The sequence below is a fragment of the Patiria miniata genome, unplaced genomic scaffold, assembly GCF_015706575.1.
Source record: "Patiria miniata isolate m_02_andy unplaced genomic scaffold, ASM1570657v1 HiC_scaffold_5, whole genome shotgun sequence".
NCBI lineage: Eukaryota > Metazoa > Echinodermata > Asteroidea > Valvatida > Asterinidae > Patiria > Patiria miniata.
The window spans coordinates 18,510,913-18,529,772 of record NW_024037072.1 but is presented as its reverse complement, the minus strand read 5'-3'; the positions used below and the strand labels follow the sequence as shown (position 1 = coordinate 18,529,772).

At 39.1% G+C, this 18,860-nt stretch overlaps 2 protein-coding genes across 2 annotated transcripts; one reads left to right on the top strand and one right to left on the bottom strand.

The window, feature by feature from the left end:
- On the top strand, positions 1-10,295 carry LOC119741610 (leucine-rich repeat-containing protein 28-like). The gene is given in 10 exon segments (XM_038217430.1): positions 1-101; positions 1,219-1,299; positions 1,302-1,444; positions 2,569-2,606; positions 2,984-3,021; positions 4,667-4,804; positions 6,213-6,419; positions 7,925-8,030; positions 8,245-8,420; positions 9,217-10,295. Coding segments are annotated over 9 exon segments (1,152 nt in total). The 5' UTR covers positions 1-101; positions 1,219-1,235; the 3' UTR covers positions 9,459-10,295.
- Positions 9,728-18,643, bottom strand: LOC119741265 (GRAM domain-containing protein 2B-like). Its single transcript, XM_038217016.1, has 13 exons — positions 18,639-18,643; positions 18,356-18,499; positions 17,458-17,506; positions 16,601-16,667; positions 16,099-16,202; positions 15,666-15,761; positions 15,051-15,137; positions 14,262-14,342; positions 13,139-13,262; positions 12,791-12,884; positions 12,463-12,561; positions 12,017-12,113; positions 9,728-11,367 (listed from the first exon to the last, which is right to left on the bottom strand). Exons 1-13 carry the CDS (start codon positions 18,641-18,643, stop codon positions 11,293-11,295), a joined length of 1,122 nt encoding a protein of 373 aa, XP_038072944.1. The 3' UTR covers positions 9,728-11,292.
- Positions 18,644-18,860: the final 217 nt, after the last annotated feature.

Sequence of the window (18,860 nt, the reverse complement as noted above, 5' to 3'; positions counted from 1 at the left end):
AAAATGGGAAAGAGTTCCATATACCAGAACATCACTTGACACTTGTTTTCTCCTCATGGCGCTTTTTCACCATAGCTCCATGCTGAGAATTTTAACAAGAAGTAGGCTAGCCCCATAAATGTGGCCTATTTACTGGACTGCCTCCGTAAACATAGGCCACACATCCACATGTACAAAAATCGCGTCGACTTTGCCAAATTTTGATTTTCACATTAAGGCTTAGTTTGCTTTAGAAGCATACTCACCCTCTTTATAGGCTAATCAGAAAGTGCTGCCTTTTTCAGATGTATATTTTTTGTGAAATTTCCAGATTCATTTTTACACGTTTGCGTATCAAAATTTCAACAAAATTTCACAAAAATTAGACATCTGAAAAAGGCAGCACTTTCTGACTAGCCTATTAAGTGGGTGAGTATGCTTCTAAAGCAAAAAAATCCTACAAAACTAAGCCTAAATGTGAAAATCAAAATATGGCAAAGTCGACACGATTTTTGTACATGTGGACGTGTGGCCTATGTTTACGGAGGCAGTCCAGTAAATAGGCCACATTTATGGGGCTAGAAGTAGGCTAGCTAGGCTAAATAATACTTCAATATTTTTCACTATTGAGTGCTAAATTTGACTTTTAAAATTTTATCGATTTCTGATGGCTAGCTGATGATCAAGTGATATGTCACTGCTGGATTTATTTTTAATGATGTCCATGTATGGATTCTTCCCCAAAAATGTTGAAAAGACATGAATCTGGGACTGAGAAACATTTGCAATTTTGTTAGAAAATACTTTGAAAATGTTTTGACTCGCCATAGACTTTGTACACAAACAAGTGGCGTCTGGATACTACTACATTCTTCCTACTTTCCAAATACCATTTTTAGTTGCCACCATGTTAACTTACACCAGTTTCATCGGATCCTCCTAAAACTGCACAGATAAGGCTTGGAAGCCTTTGCAACCAATTAGCTTGAAAATGGCAACGCAACCACTCTTTTCCTCAAAAGTCTACAATAATGGTGACAGTCAGTGAGAGTGAAGTATAATGATGGACTACACTCTATACAGAATTCAAGTTGTCAGTAGTAACCAGGTTATATGTTAATCTTGTTTGCTGCAGTGTTGGTAAAGTTGGGTTGTTGTTGGCATGTTTAACAGCATTTGGTGAACCAGTCTGAATATATAAATGTGGCTGCAGAAACAGGCATCTCATTATGTTCACAGGTGAACACTGAGTAACCATGACTACAAGGAGTGCATCAATTGCAGCCGAGGACAGCGAAGCGAGCAGTGTGGAAGAACTGCTCCAGAAGCTGAAGAGAAACACCACAAGAAGATTTATCTCAACTACAAAGGACTGAAGGAAATCCCCACTGCGTTGGTTGAAGACGTTCAGACATTCGGACACCTGCAACATCTTTACCTGAAGAGAAATCTGCTGAAAACCTTGGTAAGCATTAATTGATCTTGATATAGTCTTGAGACTTAAGGTTTTCATCATTTTCTCTTGCTGGTGTTATAGAAGGAGACTGCAGGCCACTGCTGGCAATCGCATGACCTCTATAGTATAGATTGGCTTGCCATGCCAGTGCATTGAAGCAGCGTCCAGTGGACCAATGAAATAATGATGTCATGCTTTTATTGAGGAAAATATATATTCTGAATTTATAGAGAATTATATTCTGAGGAAAACCCACGGAATCAGGCAGGGACTGAAAACCATTCCACATTTGATCCAGGTCACAGTGGTGGAAGGCGAGGAAAGTAGGAACCATACCCATTCTGGCAAGTTCCAGCACCCACATGGGAAATTGTACACACACACTGTTGGACATAGTCTCTGGAGGTATGCCAACCCCAGTGTAAAAGACCATCAGTTTAGGGGTACTGTACCTATCCCAACAGATTTAAAGCTATAGTCCATCATTTGCAGCCATCCGAAAAATAATTGGCGTAATTATTGTTGAAAAACAAACTTGGTTGAAAGATAGTAAGGGAACTAAACTCCCTGTGAAATTATTCCTTCTGGGAAGCTGTCATTTTGCAGTAATCAACGAAAGAAGGCATTTCCAACGGTGATTCTTAAGAAGCACCGTAGGAAAATTAAATTAGTAGTTCGTTTTGTTATTCAGCGCAGCGCGCACAAGTATTGGAACGATGCACACGCATGCGCGGTTGTTATAATTCGTCGGATCAGTGCGCTACGTCGCGTAGAGCTGCAATTCAAAACAATTCAAAACATGATTCAGTAACTTTTGATTTGAAATTGAGATCTTAGAATGCTGTTTTTCTCGGAATGTACACATGAAGCTTATCTGAAACTTCATCAGGTTAGTTGTTCAGTATCCTTCATTAGATTTTGAACCCTTTGTTGCTTCAAACGAACAAAATGCACAAATTACAAATGATGGACTATAGCTTTAAACAAAACCTGCTGTTGAACTTTGATGGGTTGAGTTCGGTTAGGGTAATAGTCATTTGTTGGTGACCAAGTTGTCAATAAACTTCCAGCAATCTTCAAATTCTTCTCCTATGATGACTTTCCTGCTCTTTCAACTTGTTTCTTTCCTGCAGCCCGCCAACATCGGCAATCTGAAAGGACTTGTGGAATTGTAAGTTTTGTGAAATTTCTGTGAAAAAAATAATTAGCTGGAAATCAGTTCTGAGAAATTAGCTGCAAATATCGCAATTTTTATGGGTGAGCCTACAAACATTTATAGTGATTCAAATCTGGGATCCTCAGAATTTAGTATCACAGCTCTTCCAATTAAGCTTAATTAAGGACTCCATGGACAAGTACATTGAACATCCGCAAACTTTGACAAATTTAATGCAGACAATACAGGTTCTTTTTCAGTACATAATTTCAAAAATTCAAATGAGTTGTTAAATTGTAACCAATGTGAATGTGAAAAACAAGTCTTCCCTAAAAAAAAGTACCTAACATTGTGAACAATTGATTGCAAATGCTATTTACTTTTTCCCATAGATATCTTCACTCTAATAGTCTAACAAGTTTACCCGATGGTAAGCCATATCATGAAGATATTTATCATAGTAAATAAGACCAAAAAAATTGTTCTGCTTTCAATTACATGACATTTGAAAATAGGGTAGGTACAAATGTAGGTAGGGAAATGGGTTTTTTTTTTTTTTGGCAATTTTGTTTGTGTACGATCATACAGAGGTGTCTGCCTGTAGTCAAGGGTAAAGGGTAGTAAATGATGGTTTTGGGTTTTTTTTCCTTCATTAAATTCCCCCCCCCCCCCAAAAAAAAAAAAAAAAAAAAAAAATTAGGGTAGGGGCTGTCAAGATAGGGTAGGTACCCAGTAGGGTGAACAGAAGCAGAGCTATTTGTTTTTTGGCCTAGTTTAAACAAAATTGATTTTTTTTTTTTTAATTCCGGATGCACCCCTTGACCCTAACCACCCAAACCCTTCAAAATCCAACTGCAACTTGGAATCTGTTGGAGTGAGCACTGCACTAGTAAACTGATTATGCTTTACATGGGGTCAGACATACCGGTACCACCATAATCAGAGTCCAACAGTTTGGGTGTAGAGTTTACCATATGGTGTTGGATTTTGCAAGAGTGAGGAAGATTCCTGGTAAAGCACTCAAGGGGGTTAGGGTTAATGCAGTCAGTTTTCAAGAGTATTTATGTGACCAATCTACCTGCTCACCAAATACAAAGTAGTTGGAAGTCATTTTTAATGACACTTGAACACGCTGAATGGCAAACTACAAAGTTTAGAGGTAACAGGGACAGGCAAAATGTCACACCTTGGACCCTAAATTTCTAGAATGAGCCAGGTACAATCCCAATTGATTAAATAACCATTTCCTGGTCCCCAACATTCAGTTTCAGACACTTCCGAACAAATTCATGCGTCCAATGATCAAGTTTCAGAGAGGAATTACACCACTAAATGACTTTGTGCTCATAGTGATTGAGTACTATTCATTGGTGATATTTTGTGGCTTTGTGCTGGGTAAATTTTGTAATCACATAAGATTGTCTTCACAGTTTGACCAAAGTAGTAATTGATTATCAAGGCACTGCGCCATTTAATTCGAGCGAAAATATCCCCTCTTTGTCGAAAAAAGAGATATCGCATGATTCGCATCGACTCTTTACTAGCCCGCGGGCATTTTCACTAGTCCGCATGTTTTTCTTTTTATAGAGTGTCTCATAAACAATAATATGCATACATGTTAAACGTGTATCCTGAGGCAATCTTGTCAGTGTTTTTAAAAAACAGATCTAGTAATTTAACCCCAAACAGTTAATACAATTAGACACAAATTCATACAGGTTTGCTTTCTGAATTTCATGATTTATTTCTTCCTGTCCTTTCGTCTTTGCCGTAGCCCAATAATTTTAGACTCGCCAGCCGGGCTACTAAAGAAATAGTTTGACTAGCCCGGTGCTGTTTTGACTAGCATTTGGCTAGCGGGCTACCGCTGAAGTCGAACCCTGGCTAAAGCAAACCCTTCAGATATTCATCTAAAACAATATATCCATAATCCTGTTAATGTTTGTTATTGAACATTGTTAATGAACTGGAGAAGAAAATAACAGGATCTTATCAAAGTACAATACCATACTGAATGAAACAGAGCTCACGAACCCTCCAGCATTATTTTCTCTGTGTTCTGGGTTTCTCTGTAGCAATCTGCAACTTGACAAGTTTGCAGTCTTTGGACGTCAGCAACAACCAGCTGAAGAGCCTACCAGCGTCCCTTGGTCAAATTTCATCCTTGGAGAAACTGTTCCTACCTGACAACTTGCTCACTACACTTCCGCCAGGTATGGTTAGTTGATCTAAACCTGATGGCCATAGAGAGCTCTACACCACTGGCATAACTAAGGGGGTGTTGGGAGGTGACACATGATTTCGGCTTGAGGCCTCCACCCTTAGAATTAGGGGGAAGGCAAACAAACATCTTCTATATCCAATAGACCTTATGGGTGCAGACCAGTAAATCGGTCCGAAATTGCCTACGCCGGCCAAATCACGATTTGCATGCCCTCAAAATCTTCAGTATTTGAGCATGCTGTGGGCCATGAACTTGAGGGTTTTTAAAAAATATGGGTGGAAGCCGTGCACAGGACTGGGAGCTTGCAGTTCCGTGTAATTTGGATGTAATTTGGACCCTAAAAGCGCTCTATTTTGCAATGGAGTGTAGGCATCGTTTTTCAAAATGGCGATGGGCTTCAGGACTATTTTCAGGGGTGATCATCTTCAGATGAAATTTCTCCTAAAAGTCATCAGTTGACCCCCCAAAAATTGAAAAGAAAATGAAAGATGAAGAAATAAGCTTTAATTTGATGTGCGTCTCGAACACCTTGGAGAGTTGTGAGTATTTTTCCCGAATTTTTGAAGTGGGAGCATTTACCATTGGGGTCTATGGAAGTTTATTTACTGGTCTGCTACCTTATGCCTAGCAGCCATCTTAGAGGGCAATGCCTTTGTTTTGCTATGATATGCATGAGTGAGCGTTTTGTGCATACATTGTAACTGAATTGAACCCACAGCCTCCTTTTACCGGTGAAAAGTACTAGAACATGCATTGCCAATGTAGAGAGTTGGAACTTGGGTCTGTAGAGAATCTTGAGCAGTCTGGAGGTCAGCACCTTGTTGATGTGATTCCACTGCTCTACCATGGCGGCATGGTGGCGGCATGGTGGGCGCCACGTGGCGCACATGTCAGGCAGTATAATGTACTTCCTGAGAATGCTCATAATATCTAAGTCTGGGCATCGGGAAAACAAAAATTTTGACTGCTGTAATAATCACATCAGTTCACAATTGGTAGCAGATGTAGAAGTTAACAATAGTGAAACAGTGTCTTGTAAGACTGGAAAATCACTGCCGTTTAAAGTTGGAGCCTCTCAACCCTACTGTAAGTTCTTTTAGAACTTAAAGCAGGACTGTTCTTATCAGAGCTAAAAAACTACTTAGCGAAAGTTGATAATAAGCAGGACAAGTTCTTATCAGAACTAAATATCTACTGAGCGACAGTAGTTCTAACCTCATGGTGTTACCGCAAACTAAAACAATACATTCAGTGTTTTCAGCCACGACTAGGCTTTGAGGAAAGTTAGTCAAAATATGATAAATCATAGTTCACATATGAACTAGCTCCAGGATGCCCTTGTGCGAGTCTTGTTCAAATGTCCTACAAGAATTTGATATTTTTGCTCTTTATTTCAGAGCTGGGAAATCTACAAAATCTGTGCATCCTGGAGGCCAGCTGTAACCAGCTTATCAGTATCCCCATTGAGCTCAGCAACTGTAGTAAGCTACGCTCACTGAATCTAATCAACAACCAGTTACGATGGTTGCCACGGCAACTGACAAGTCTTGGCTACTTGCAGGAGTTGACAGTCAGCGGCAACAGACTTATGTGCCTTCCCATGGGTAATGCTAAAAAAAACGATAGTATGGTGCCCACAAATGTGAGGCAACTATAGTTATAATAAAGTAAGCTTTACTAAAGTTTACACGTAAACGGTGTGATAGTGGAAGACATTGGTACATGTGTATTTGATATCAATGGAAAATACAGTCATTTAGGGCTGTGCGTTTGTTGCATAAGTGATTATTAAATTATTCTTGATTGGGGTAGATTGAATATTTGAATACTCAGAATGCACTGATCAAGTTCAACATGCGCCAGGCTAAACTGGCCACCAATTGGATGTGCAAGTGCCTGCACTTGATGAAAAGTGAAGATTTAGTTAAAACTAAGAGGTACGGCAATGGAATGCTTGGCGTTTGACCAATTTTTGTAAACAAGAAATTTCAGCGGATTTTTCTCATGGAACTTGACAAAAGTGGGGCATTTGACAAACCAAACCACTCAACTAAAACAAAAGAACATTATGGACATTTTCTATCATCTCCTCGAGATGATATTGCAGAATATGTGAATAAAAACAAACACTATCAGACACTTGATGATTCAATATCCCAATATTCAGCACAGCCCTATAGTCATTTCATTTTCTGTTGAGGATAAGCAGAGACCTGTTTAGTCTTGACAGTTTGCAGTCCTTCATCTAGAATTTCAAAAATTGCCAGTCCTGCCTCGGCTCAGAAAAGGAGCTGGGTGAGGGGGGAAATGGAGCACGTACAAAGTAGAGGGTTGTACTGGTCAATTTAGAATATCCACGGTCATCGTGGCCAGGAACCCAAACCGACATAAATAACCACCAAACTTTTGGTTATTCATGAGATGAATTTGCGTCGGGGTGATGTAAATCAATATCAGTTTTGCCCTTCACCGACCTATATACACTGCATTTCATAGGGTGGTATGGGTGGCATGGGTGGCTTGTGCGTAAAGCGCTCGCCTCTCACCAAGGTGACCACGGTTCGAATCCTGGCCGCGGGTCACATGTGAGTAGAGTTGTGCGTTGGTTCTCTCCTGTGCCACGAGGGTTTTTCTCCGGGCCCTCCGGTTTTCCTCCCTCCGGAAAAATCAAAACACTTTCGATCTCAGGCTGTGCTCCGTGGTCATATATGGGTCGATGTGGCCGGCAGCCATAGGCGCCTTTACGTGCCAGCGGCCCGACCACGTTGTAGCCGCGTCCTTCGCAATTCAGCATACCAGCTGCCAGTAAGGATGATTAGCCTCCCAAATTATTATTATTATTATACTCAGTGTGTTACCTCCCGAGTGAAAGATAGAAAAAATAACTCGGAAAGATGAAAAAAATCAAACTATTTAGCATTTTATGTAAATTTTTTTGTTGCCAAAATCTGCCCATCATGTTTTACCAGAGGTGAACAGGTCGCTGGATGACCATTTTTATCTTTACTTTCTTATATTGCCATTTTAGCCCACTTTAAAAGCCTTCTCACTTCGGCAAGCTTTTTGTGTAGTAATGGCTGCTGTTTTCTTCATTACGAACCCTTGGCAGATCTTGGTCTATGGCAAGAGAACCTACGCACAGTGTATGTGGACAACAATCCCCTGCTTCTCGCACTGCCTTTCAGTCTGTGGAAGAAGAAGATTGGTGCTACAAGGTAATTCTATTACGTCAAATTTACACCATGCGGTATCAGAAAGACATTTTTTTGCCGGAGTTATTTACGTGCAGGTTGGCAGTTGGAGTGTAGTAGCCTACGTGGTCTGAACGCAGACTCGAAATGGTGGATAATTGTGGACAGCCATTTTGAAGTCTGATTTCAATAATTGTATATCTGCTGTGATGTCTTATTCCCATATCTGTCTGTCCAGATGTGGTATGGACGAGCCATCTGCTGAGCAGCGTCGCTCCATCCATATCATCAAGGCCAATGGTCTGTCTGCTATCTTACCACCTGAACTCAGGCTCATTAAGGATGGGCATGAACCAGTCAAGGAGGTCTTGCCATTGCTGGACCTGTGTCTAGCAGCTGTACATCATTTGAAAGGTATGCATTGACACTATGATCCATGAGAACTCCGTGATCCAATACTCTTCCTCCTAGAATGCCCTTTCGATTCTTTTTCTTTGTACCTCGCGTCTTTTGCGGACATAGATATCCCTCATTTTACCCTCTTTTGTTCCTAAATTGCTCTTCGGATTCTCAATTTCTCTTCAAGATTTTTTTGTAGATCCTGTAAACCCCTCATCATGACCCTCTTCGTTCCTAGAAATGCTGGTTGGATTCCTGTTTTTTCTTATGTGCCCAACCTCTGTAAGAATGCCAGATGTGTTTCTAGATCCATCATCCAAGATAACCCTCATATAAGCTTCTCTTTGAGAACTCTCTTCAGATGCTTGATCTCCCATTGATATTTGATGTATCACTCTTTCCCAGGTCTCTCTTCAGAAATCCCCTACCAATCTTGACATATCCTTTGCATGTTCAAAGAACTCTTCTTGGATGGTTGGTCTTCTGTAGATCCTAGATCTGAATGAATTTAAGGTTCCACATTTGATTTATGACCAAAACATTCTGCGGAACCTAGATGCATGTCTATTCATCTGTAGTACCTCATTGGCCTCATTCTAGGTTCCTCTTTATGACATATCCTCTGATAAGTCTGCTTCCCAGTGAGTTTACTGGTATCGACTGCGTAGTGCAGATCCTATGCTCCCTGGACAGATGGCAGCACCGATAGATCCAGGAAAACTTTGCCCCATCAGTAAAGGATAATGACTCACCATTTGATTTATAATTGGCCAAAGCGCAATGTTAATGCTGGTGATTTGTACTGTTCCAGATACTTTGGATTTATCGACATTACCAAGAAGCCTGAGTGACCTGGCAGGGATGCCCACGGCACATTGCATGGCACCAAGCTGTAATGAGAAGCCGATTTTCACCACGGCCTGGGTACATCTACTCAAGCTTGACTGGGCCCAGCCCTGGCAACGGACGCAGGAAAGCATTGGCTTTGTGGGTTTGTGTTGCTCCAAGGAGTGCTTGCGGACTTTCAAGAAGATCCCAGTGCCAACATTTTGAGTGGGTCCGTCTGCATTATTTGACATCAAGTCATTATTTGACATCAACACAGTGCAACAGACCTGTATAAAAGCTGTGTTGGATTGGGCTGCCATCAACACCAGTGCATAAACTTGTAAAAGTTTCTGGGACGATGAGAGCTAGTCCCATATAGGGAATGCACAGCCGTTTTCCCACAGTAAACTTATATGCGAGATTTGACCTCAGTGAGGTCATATTGTGCATCTCTCTATAGGACCGATGACATCATACTCATATGTTCTATTGAACAATGCCACTGTATTGTATCCTTATGCAGCTGGATTCAGAAGATTCTGAGGCAGTTAGGACATGTTTAATTTGAAACAAAACCTTTGTAACTTGGAAAATGTACAATTTACAACAGTGGTTATGGTTTTGGGCCATGTACATTTTTTGTTCAATAATATATTATAAAGTTCAATTATACAAGAGCATTTTCACACACAAAATACAATATCAAGAAATTGAAGTTGTAAAAATGGTGGATGTTTTGTACAATTATGTAAAATTTAGAATAATATTCAGTCAGAAACCACGCAGGACGTTTTGCAGTCCGGTGGTGGAAAAGGAACAGTTATGTAATGTGATTCACCAGGTTTGAAATATTGTCCCTCTCTAAAAGTTTTCTGTGACATTCTCCTCTTACTTTGCAATATTTATTATTATCAACAAACGTCTTGCTTGATAGCCTTTCCATGTTTGGGAATTGTACAAAATATTAAGACTCTGCACATGCCAAAATAGATCTTAGAGTTAACTGAAAACGATAATATTTACCTATGATACATTTACTATAAAAGCATCAAGAGGAATTAATGTCATTGTCGTCTCTCTCATTACTCTTGTGTAAGTAACAAAGTACTTAATTGGCCCATCATTGGGCGGCACAATTATTGTGCCCCTTTGATATTTTTTAATATCTCTTGGACGATTCGGCCGAGCAGCATGACATTGGGTGAATTTCATTAGTTCTTTACCGGGGTCAGTTTAGCAAACTAATTTCGTGGGATGTCAATCATGGCAGCCAGTTTTAGAAACTTGGTGATCATTAAGTTGAGTGATATCTTTTCATATGGGTAATAAATTGGTAACTGTCCTCTGTAAACGTCGGGCATCCAAATGACAATTTATCGGCGGACCAACGTTTCTGTCAAATTCACAGAAACCCTTGCTGAAGCCCCTGAAGATTAAGAACGAGAGTTGTTGGCTTAACTTCACATGATGCGGATGAGAACGGAAGTGAGGACTTTAATGGCTTTCTGATTGTTGCCTTCCAGTCTTGATTTTTTTACGCAGTCTCAGTCAAAAATCAACCGTTCGCCATATTACCACCCCAAGAACAATATATTTTTTAAATAAAATATCTCATTTAACTGAATATGTACACTTTTTCCTCAACGAATTATTATTTATATTTTGAAAAAGACGGGAAAATGGCAAAAAAATATATGTTACATAAAATTTATGTTTAGATAAAAATTTGCGTATACTTTTTGAAGACTTTATTTCAATTATTTTGAACAATGGGAGTAGTTCAGGCTGGTTCCCTTCCCACTTTGGAACGAGAGATCGGGAACCAGTGCATAGTGTCGCCTGACTGCATAATAACTCCCTTTTTTGTACACCTCGAGATTATCCAGATTTCTTTTGTTCGTGGAGATCAGGGGGTTCATTTCCACACAGTGACTGAGATTGACCGAGCTTTATCGTGGCCATCTTACAATAAAAATCGTGATCTAATTTCGGTCCTCGCACAGTGGTTGATTGACATGCAGGAGAGGTCCACTATAAATAAGAATCCGAACGTCATCATCTAGTGTGGAAGAGAATCCATTTCATTGGTGGTGGTGGTTGGCGGTTGGTTAATCAGCTGTAGTGATGAATGCATCTGTGTAAGTAAAGTGACAAGGACAGATCCGCAAGAGTCGGTTATCAAAATTCCCGAAAAAAAAATGACCCGAACTATATAATTGTGTCTGAAGGGAATGTATTCGCGTACAAATAACACCTCCATGCTCTAGATGATGCGCGTCAACCAAACTTGCCTTTCAAAATAACTTCAAGCGAAAACAAAGTTAACTTCACGTGCAGATTGAGTTGTGTGCTTTTAGTGGCTAACCGACCCCATTGCCATTATGTCTGACCAATATTAAGTATTCACATAATCAGGAAACAACGTGACACAACGTCATACAATATTGTAAATATATTCTTACAGCCATGCAAGCATGTGGTTTATGTATGTGCTTACTTAAACATCTACTGCCACCCTTTTCTTTAAAAATTCCCAGATCCCCCACTGATTCGTGCCGAGTTATTAGACTAAGGTACCAACTCCCAATTATAGTTTCACGGTTTAAAAGCCAATGCCCGTTTTACAGATAAAATAAAGTTGGCAACATATTCATTTGAAAAGGTATGAACATAACTCTGCACGAATTGTTCAAAGCACTTGTATTAGCATCAGCAGTCACGTGATATATCCCCCCCCCCCCGCCCGCAAAAAAAACCCCATTAGCGTCCTGGCAGTATAGTACCTTGTTGAGTATTTGCAGACTGAGTACCAGTGAATCTCGAAGTCTTGACACCTGGTCCATATGACCCGATTGACTGGTTACCAGTATCCTGTTCCACCTATACACATAGAAAATCAAATCATTCACATTAATCGAAATTTTCTTTGAAAGAACTACGATATATTTTTAAACATAGATTGTAGGCGTTGTATGTGCTATATGTGAAGATGAACAAAGTTGAGTTGATTGTGCTAATCGTGTTGATGGGTGATTATGTTAAATGATTGAATGTTGTTGAAGATTTGAGGGGATTTATTGTTTCTATTTTAATCGCCTATACAATCGTGCTTAGAACATTTCATAACGCTTTATTTTCAGGCTCTGAACTGCTTTCGAAATATCGGTGAAGATGGAAGATAAATGAAAGACTATGACATCCATGATATGCGAACGACGATACGACTTACTCCAATGCTTCTGCTACTTCGGGGAATTTCTGCATCTGAGCCTGTACTCTAGCAATGCGACAGGCCAATACGCACGAAGATACACATAGACAGCATATCCTGTGATGAAATTAAATGTATGAAATATCATTTTCTTTTCAGTTGATGTTTCTTAATAAAGCAAGCACATTTGTCAGAATCATATCAGCAATAACTTCTTTTTTTTTAAAGAGCCCAACCCAAAGTTTACATCGTAGGAAAGACAAGATTAATTCTGATGATGAAATCTTATTGTGTATTCATTTAGTTACCGAGAAAATACCGGCTGAATTTTTAAAATGATACTTACACCAATATAGCCAGGGGCAACACGAGTTGCATAGCCCGGACCGATTCGGCTAAGTGTTTTACTTGTACAATAAACGTCTGTAATCTTGACCGCCCTTGAAAAAAAGAAAAAGAAAAATCAATCTCGGGCTTTCGCCTTAATAGAAAATAATCAACCCGTTTTAAAGTAGGAGAGTTTTGCCTTAGTTACCAATAATCTTTAAGGCTGTTTTAATGAGTAACGTAAGTCACTGTTTTTTGTATTATAAAATTACCCATTTCAGTTAAAAACTGACAGGAAACGCGTCGGAAGGATTTATTGTATTATATTTTTTTTCAGCTGCGAAAGCGTTGGCGGTGGCAGTCTTACCTACTCTGGTTGTATTCTGCATGTCTTGGTCTTTGTCTTCCTTGACGCGATGTGCTCGTCCAGAAATCATCTTACGGGGTTCAGATCTGAATGGCTGCGATCTATCTGAGTCATCTTCCTCATCCTGTTGTGAAATCATTATTTTAAAACATCCTTAACATTTTATATTACCGTGAAAAAATAATAACAATGCTGGGCAATATTACTCTACTCGATTTTTTGGTAAGAAATTACCTCAAATCATTGATTAAGTTGAATGAAATATTACCAACTTTAAGAGATTATTTGCTAAAAGTGCATGTGAGCAGATGATATTTTGGCCAACGTTCGGGAAAACTTTTTAAAGAATGTACGTCTTTATTATTTTAAACAAACTATTAGTAATACTGAGCTATTTATTATTTTATTCTTTGAATTATCTGTATTTCAATAAGTTTTTATGTAATTGAACTGAGTGTGGGAATTCGCCTTAAGGGCATTTATGCGAATGATTCTATTTCTATTTTAAGTCATGCTTACGTATTCATCTACGAATGTACAATGTTGAAGTAGCATGTTGCAATGAATACTGTTTTTCATTGGATTTGAAGGGCTATCCTACTGTCCCCCGACTGACTGTGTCTCTCACTCACTGATTGACTGACTCAGTCAATGAGTACTATGTCTTAAACGTCCTAACTTACAAACACTGCTCTCTCTCTCTCCCTATATATAGGGCCTATTAACATTTTTAACTCTTATAGATAAAACCATAAACCCGAAGCCTAATTGATCCTGAGACTTTCAAACTAAAACTGTGAAGCTGAGACTGTCAAACCAAGACAGATGGTGAACTATTATCTGTCCAGCTGAATAATAATAACAATAGTTACAAATGGTATTTGTAAATCGCATTGGCCAAATGATACAAAGGGCTCGTTACCCCTGTTCATCAAGTCACGAGACCATTTTTTTCTGCAGCAGCTCGAGATCAGCGCAATTTGGTCTCTACCTTCACAAGTACCCATTAATACTCCTAGATGGAAGGTGGCAATTGTAGTAAAGTGCCCAGCCTAAGAACACAAGCGCATTGTTTCCCGTCAGAGTTCGAACCCACGAACCCACAGTCACCTTTGTTATTTACCTCAAAGACTTGATCGTCGGTGAGTGATGTTTCGCGACCGTCCTGGCTGTAGGATCCATCTTGACTCGCTATTGATTTTTCCTGTACCGTACGGGAAACAACATCCATACAAAGTGAGCAATCTCGGCACAATTGGTGCCAAGCCATTGTCCGTCTTTGCAAAACGTTTGTTTCTCTTTAGGGAAAAGAAGAACGTATACTTTCTTTTCATGACGATAGCTTTGAAATTGACCCAGAAATCTTGAAATGCTGGTGCCTTAGAAAATTTCGTTTACACTTTTTTTTATGAATCCATACGTCGACTAGGCGTAAAATAAATTCAAGTTGTCAAACGATTTTTGGGTGTGAAATGGCATTTAAAAACCCGCTGTTGTGCTACGTAAATGAATTGTAAAGTAATTAAATGGGATACTAAAATAGGCCTTTAAGATTTCAGGCAGCCAAATAAACAACAGAAAACCAAATAAAAAAAAGGAAAAAAGGAAGAGGTACAAAACATGGACTTACATATTGAATGTCACCTGAAACAAACAAAAATTGACCACCCCTTCAAATTTTGGCTTTGCCCCACTGTACTTCAAAATGCCAAATTTCGATTTTATAAATTGTGCTTATTTCGTGATGACAGGACACATGAAAATAGTTTGTTTTAAATATTTTTTAAAATAAATACTTAATATGTTATTATGTAATAAATGCCTCATAAACTCCATTCTCGTGATGTCAGATTTAAAATGATAAAAAAACTTATACCATTGGATGCAATCAGAATATTTTAATTGATTTTACCTCATCATCGTTAGTGCTTTTTCCATGCCGAACTGCCATCAATTTCTTGTACGTAGCTCGGCGGGATAACAGAGAACCGAACACATGCTGAAAATATAGTAGATGCATATTTAGGGTTTTTCCAGTTCGGCTAAGTTTTTTTCCATTCCAAGTTTCTATTCAAGTTTCAAAAACATACAAGTAAACAGTGTTTACAGTCCACTTATGTTTTTATCAGCATTTCCGATTTTAAAATTTTTTTTATGATACCACATACAGCCAGACGCGGTGATACAAATTCCCTTACCTATTCCCCACATCGTTTTTGCACTTGAAAGTTTCATGTTTTGGTGGATAGAATTTGTTCGGGAAATATTACATAAACTCTCAGGAACTCGGTACAGGTCTTCAAAATGGTTTCTGTTACAGTAGCTTCCTGGCTAAAAGAAACAGAAATTTAAATTCAAAACTGAACTCTATGTAATTTCAGACGAGCACCGTTGAACATGGTTTCGCAGTAACCTCTGAATAATAATTGTCTGGCCTATAAACAAATTCGAGTTCTGCTCAGAAATATCGAGTAGGCCTAAATTAAGGGATACTATACTGCTAATAGTATATAAATGCAGACTTTACCTTGTCCGTATCTGTATGGATGCTTACTGCGCTGGGAACAAGTAAAGTGTACTTTGTCTTGAATATGTTGCGAATGGCATCCACGGGAATGACAACCTATATAAACCAATCAAACATGAAAAAAAAATCCTTGTGTTTATGTTTTGAGTGAGCGTTCCTGGGTTACACAGACAGTATGCCGAATGGTGACCCTTTTTTTGTAATGCACAGTTATAGCTTCATGCGTGATTGACTCCCACCCTGGGTGGCATAATGGAATAATGTACCTGCAGGATAGGCTAAATTATGAAAAGCCAATCCAAATACAATGGGTTATGATGCGAAAGTTATGTACTGGAACTCCGTCAATGTGGTTGACCGTTTTTATTTGATTGCTTGGCCAGCTCATGCCAACTGAATGAGAGCAAGAAAGATTTGTTCAAATGCATCTCACCTTTGTTTCAAAGCCTAGGATGTTTGCGTTGAAACAAACCCAGTTCGCAGATATGAACATTCTGCCTTGGAGGAGTACGTCACGCACTAAAGCACAAGGGTAGGCTGAAAGAACAAATTCAGACAATATTTCTTCTGGAACATCTTGTAGTGAAATCGATTTTAGATACGGCATTTCTAGTCTGTAAACTGTTTTGAACGCATAGTACAGTAAAAACGTTAGCATCGATTTAGTTGCTGGGTACTGCCATTTATAATTAGGCCTATTATAGGAGTACATTTTGCTTTCGATGAACCTTTCTAGCAACTAAGTTGAGAGAACTATTTGAGGGAGCAGCTGAGAGAGTTATGACGAATTATGACGAAATCAAGCAGAAGAACTATTTTCTTTGGAGGACATTTCGATTTTCAGCTAAGTCGGACATAAAGTCGAAGGATTAAAAAAAAACACAAAAGAGAAACTGCTCACCAAAAAACACAAAGAAGCGAACAAGTAAACTCACATTTTATCAATTTTTCATCTTGTGGGATGTTCTCAAACAATTTGTGGAACTGTTTGTCGCGATTAGACTGTAAAAATTAAAAAAAAAATAGAAATACCAAAAAGGGGAAAATAATAACTACTGATCATTGATCAGTACCCTCATTGATTTATGAATAACCCTTGGTGAATATGTTCGAAATTTGAGAGAACCCATCAGTACTACTACTCGTTGAGGTATTTTTTTAACAGTTTTGATCCAAAGCCGTGAATTTGAATGTTTTCCCTTATGGTTTTCAAGCTCATTTGGCACCGGGTCAATATCTGCCAGAGTGTTATGCTGCTTATATTCGGTTACATCATTTAGAAGGGTTTAGCCCCGGCTATTTTTGTCGTTATTGTCGCGACTGTACATACTAAACATTTCAATTTCTGTATCCGCTTTTTTTTTTTTTTTTTTTTTTTTAACCTATACAAAAGTGACAAAGTAATGACCAGCTCACCCATGCAGGACAGAATATAGATTTAAACTGCATAAAACCAGGGAATTTATGAATATTTATAAGGGATGGGGTAACCCTTGATATTAGACGATCAATATGCTTTACACTCAGGACAAGCCGATTTCCTTCATGAGTACAGACATTGAACTTTCATTGCCATTGAATTGAATAACTAAACCTTTTCTCGTTGCGGGCGCTTTACATGCAAGGGGTCTATCGATCGTCTAATATTCAGGATACAACTCATAAATATTCTCAATTTGTTCAGTTATTCATCTGTGCAAACGTTCTTCAATGGCAATGTTTGTAAATTTTATAGATGGAAAGTTTCAGTTATAAGAGAAGTGTGTTAGTTACCGGAAGGATGTGCTTTTACCTCAAACTTCGAAAATGCACCAACGATGGCCTTGGGCAGTGATTTGGACCTGTGGTGGTGCAAAGAAATTTAGGTGAATCGGTTCAGTACCAGGATATTTTGTCCTTTTCAGTTGATGACTGTGGTGTAGTGAGTCCACCACAAGTCCTTCCCGTGAGTAAATGACAAATTCTTCCACAAGTCCAGTATATAAGTAACAGGGGGTGACGATGATAAAGGAATGGGGACGAGGGGGGCTACATGCTGAGGCACGTGTGGGACTAGTGTCTGGCTCGCGCCACCCAGACGTTATGTATACAACTTTTGATGAAGGGCAACGATGTTGATTGAAACGTAAAGAAACACAAATAAGTTTGATTGTGTAAAAATAACATTTTCCTCTTTAATTAACAAATGAATTATTGAGTTACAATTCATTTGAATGGCTTGTGACTTGAATTTAGACTGGAGGACTTGTGATTGACATGCGAGGACTTGTGGGGACTTGTGAGGACTCGATTACAACATTGATTAATGATCGGATTCTGAGAGATCATACTATCCACGGCTTATTTAATAGTTTGTTATGAATAGTCTAGATATTCGTCCTTCCTTTGACATTGTCCAGGACACAAGTGTATGGGTCAAGATTATGAAAAACTTAAGATAATACTCTAAGGTTGATTACAGTAAATGAGCGAGACAGTCCTCATTAAAATTTTAACGACACTATAACAGGGGTAATGAGAGCCTGGATCGTGGTACTCGAGTGCGAGCTATAAACAGGGAGATTCGGCAGCTAGCTGTGGGCAATTAAATTTAGGGAATTGTGGACCTTTCACTGGCCTGCAACCCTCTCCGCTCTGTCTAAGATATCTGCTGCCACCAAGAGCTGTAAGAGGGTCTAGTTTGAGTGTACCTTGTGACTGGTACCTCTAGACTGTCTTTCTTCTGGATCGGTTGTGGTGAGGATGGCGCCTCATCGGTTTCTGGAGCATCACCGACCAGCACCGCTCCATCTGCTGCTGTAACTCGTAGAGAGGGTTTCTGTCTGTTTTCTTGTCTGTAAGGTCATCATTCTCCTCATGTCTTCAACGAAACCGTAAATTGTTTAAAGGTAATGTACACCATTTGCAAACATTCTAAAACGAAAGTGAATTATGAAATAGCCAACTTGTGATGTACAATTTCACAGACTATACGTCATACTTAGTATAGGCATGCTATACATCAGGCATGCTATACATCATGTATAGCATGCCGTATACTAAGTATGACGTATAGTCTGTGAAATTGTTAACGCCTGGAACTCCGTATATGATCAATACTAATGAAGGTTTGGACCATCTTTGTAAAAAAAAAAAACGCCCTGGCTTTTGAAACACTATTGTGTGTGCACGCTCGTGTATGCCAGGTAAATGTGC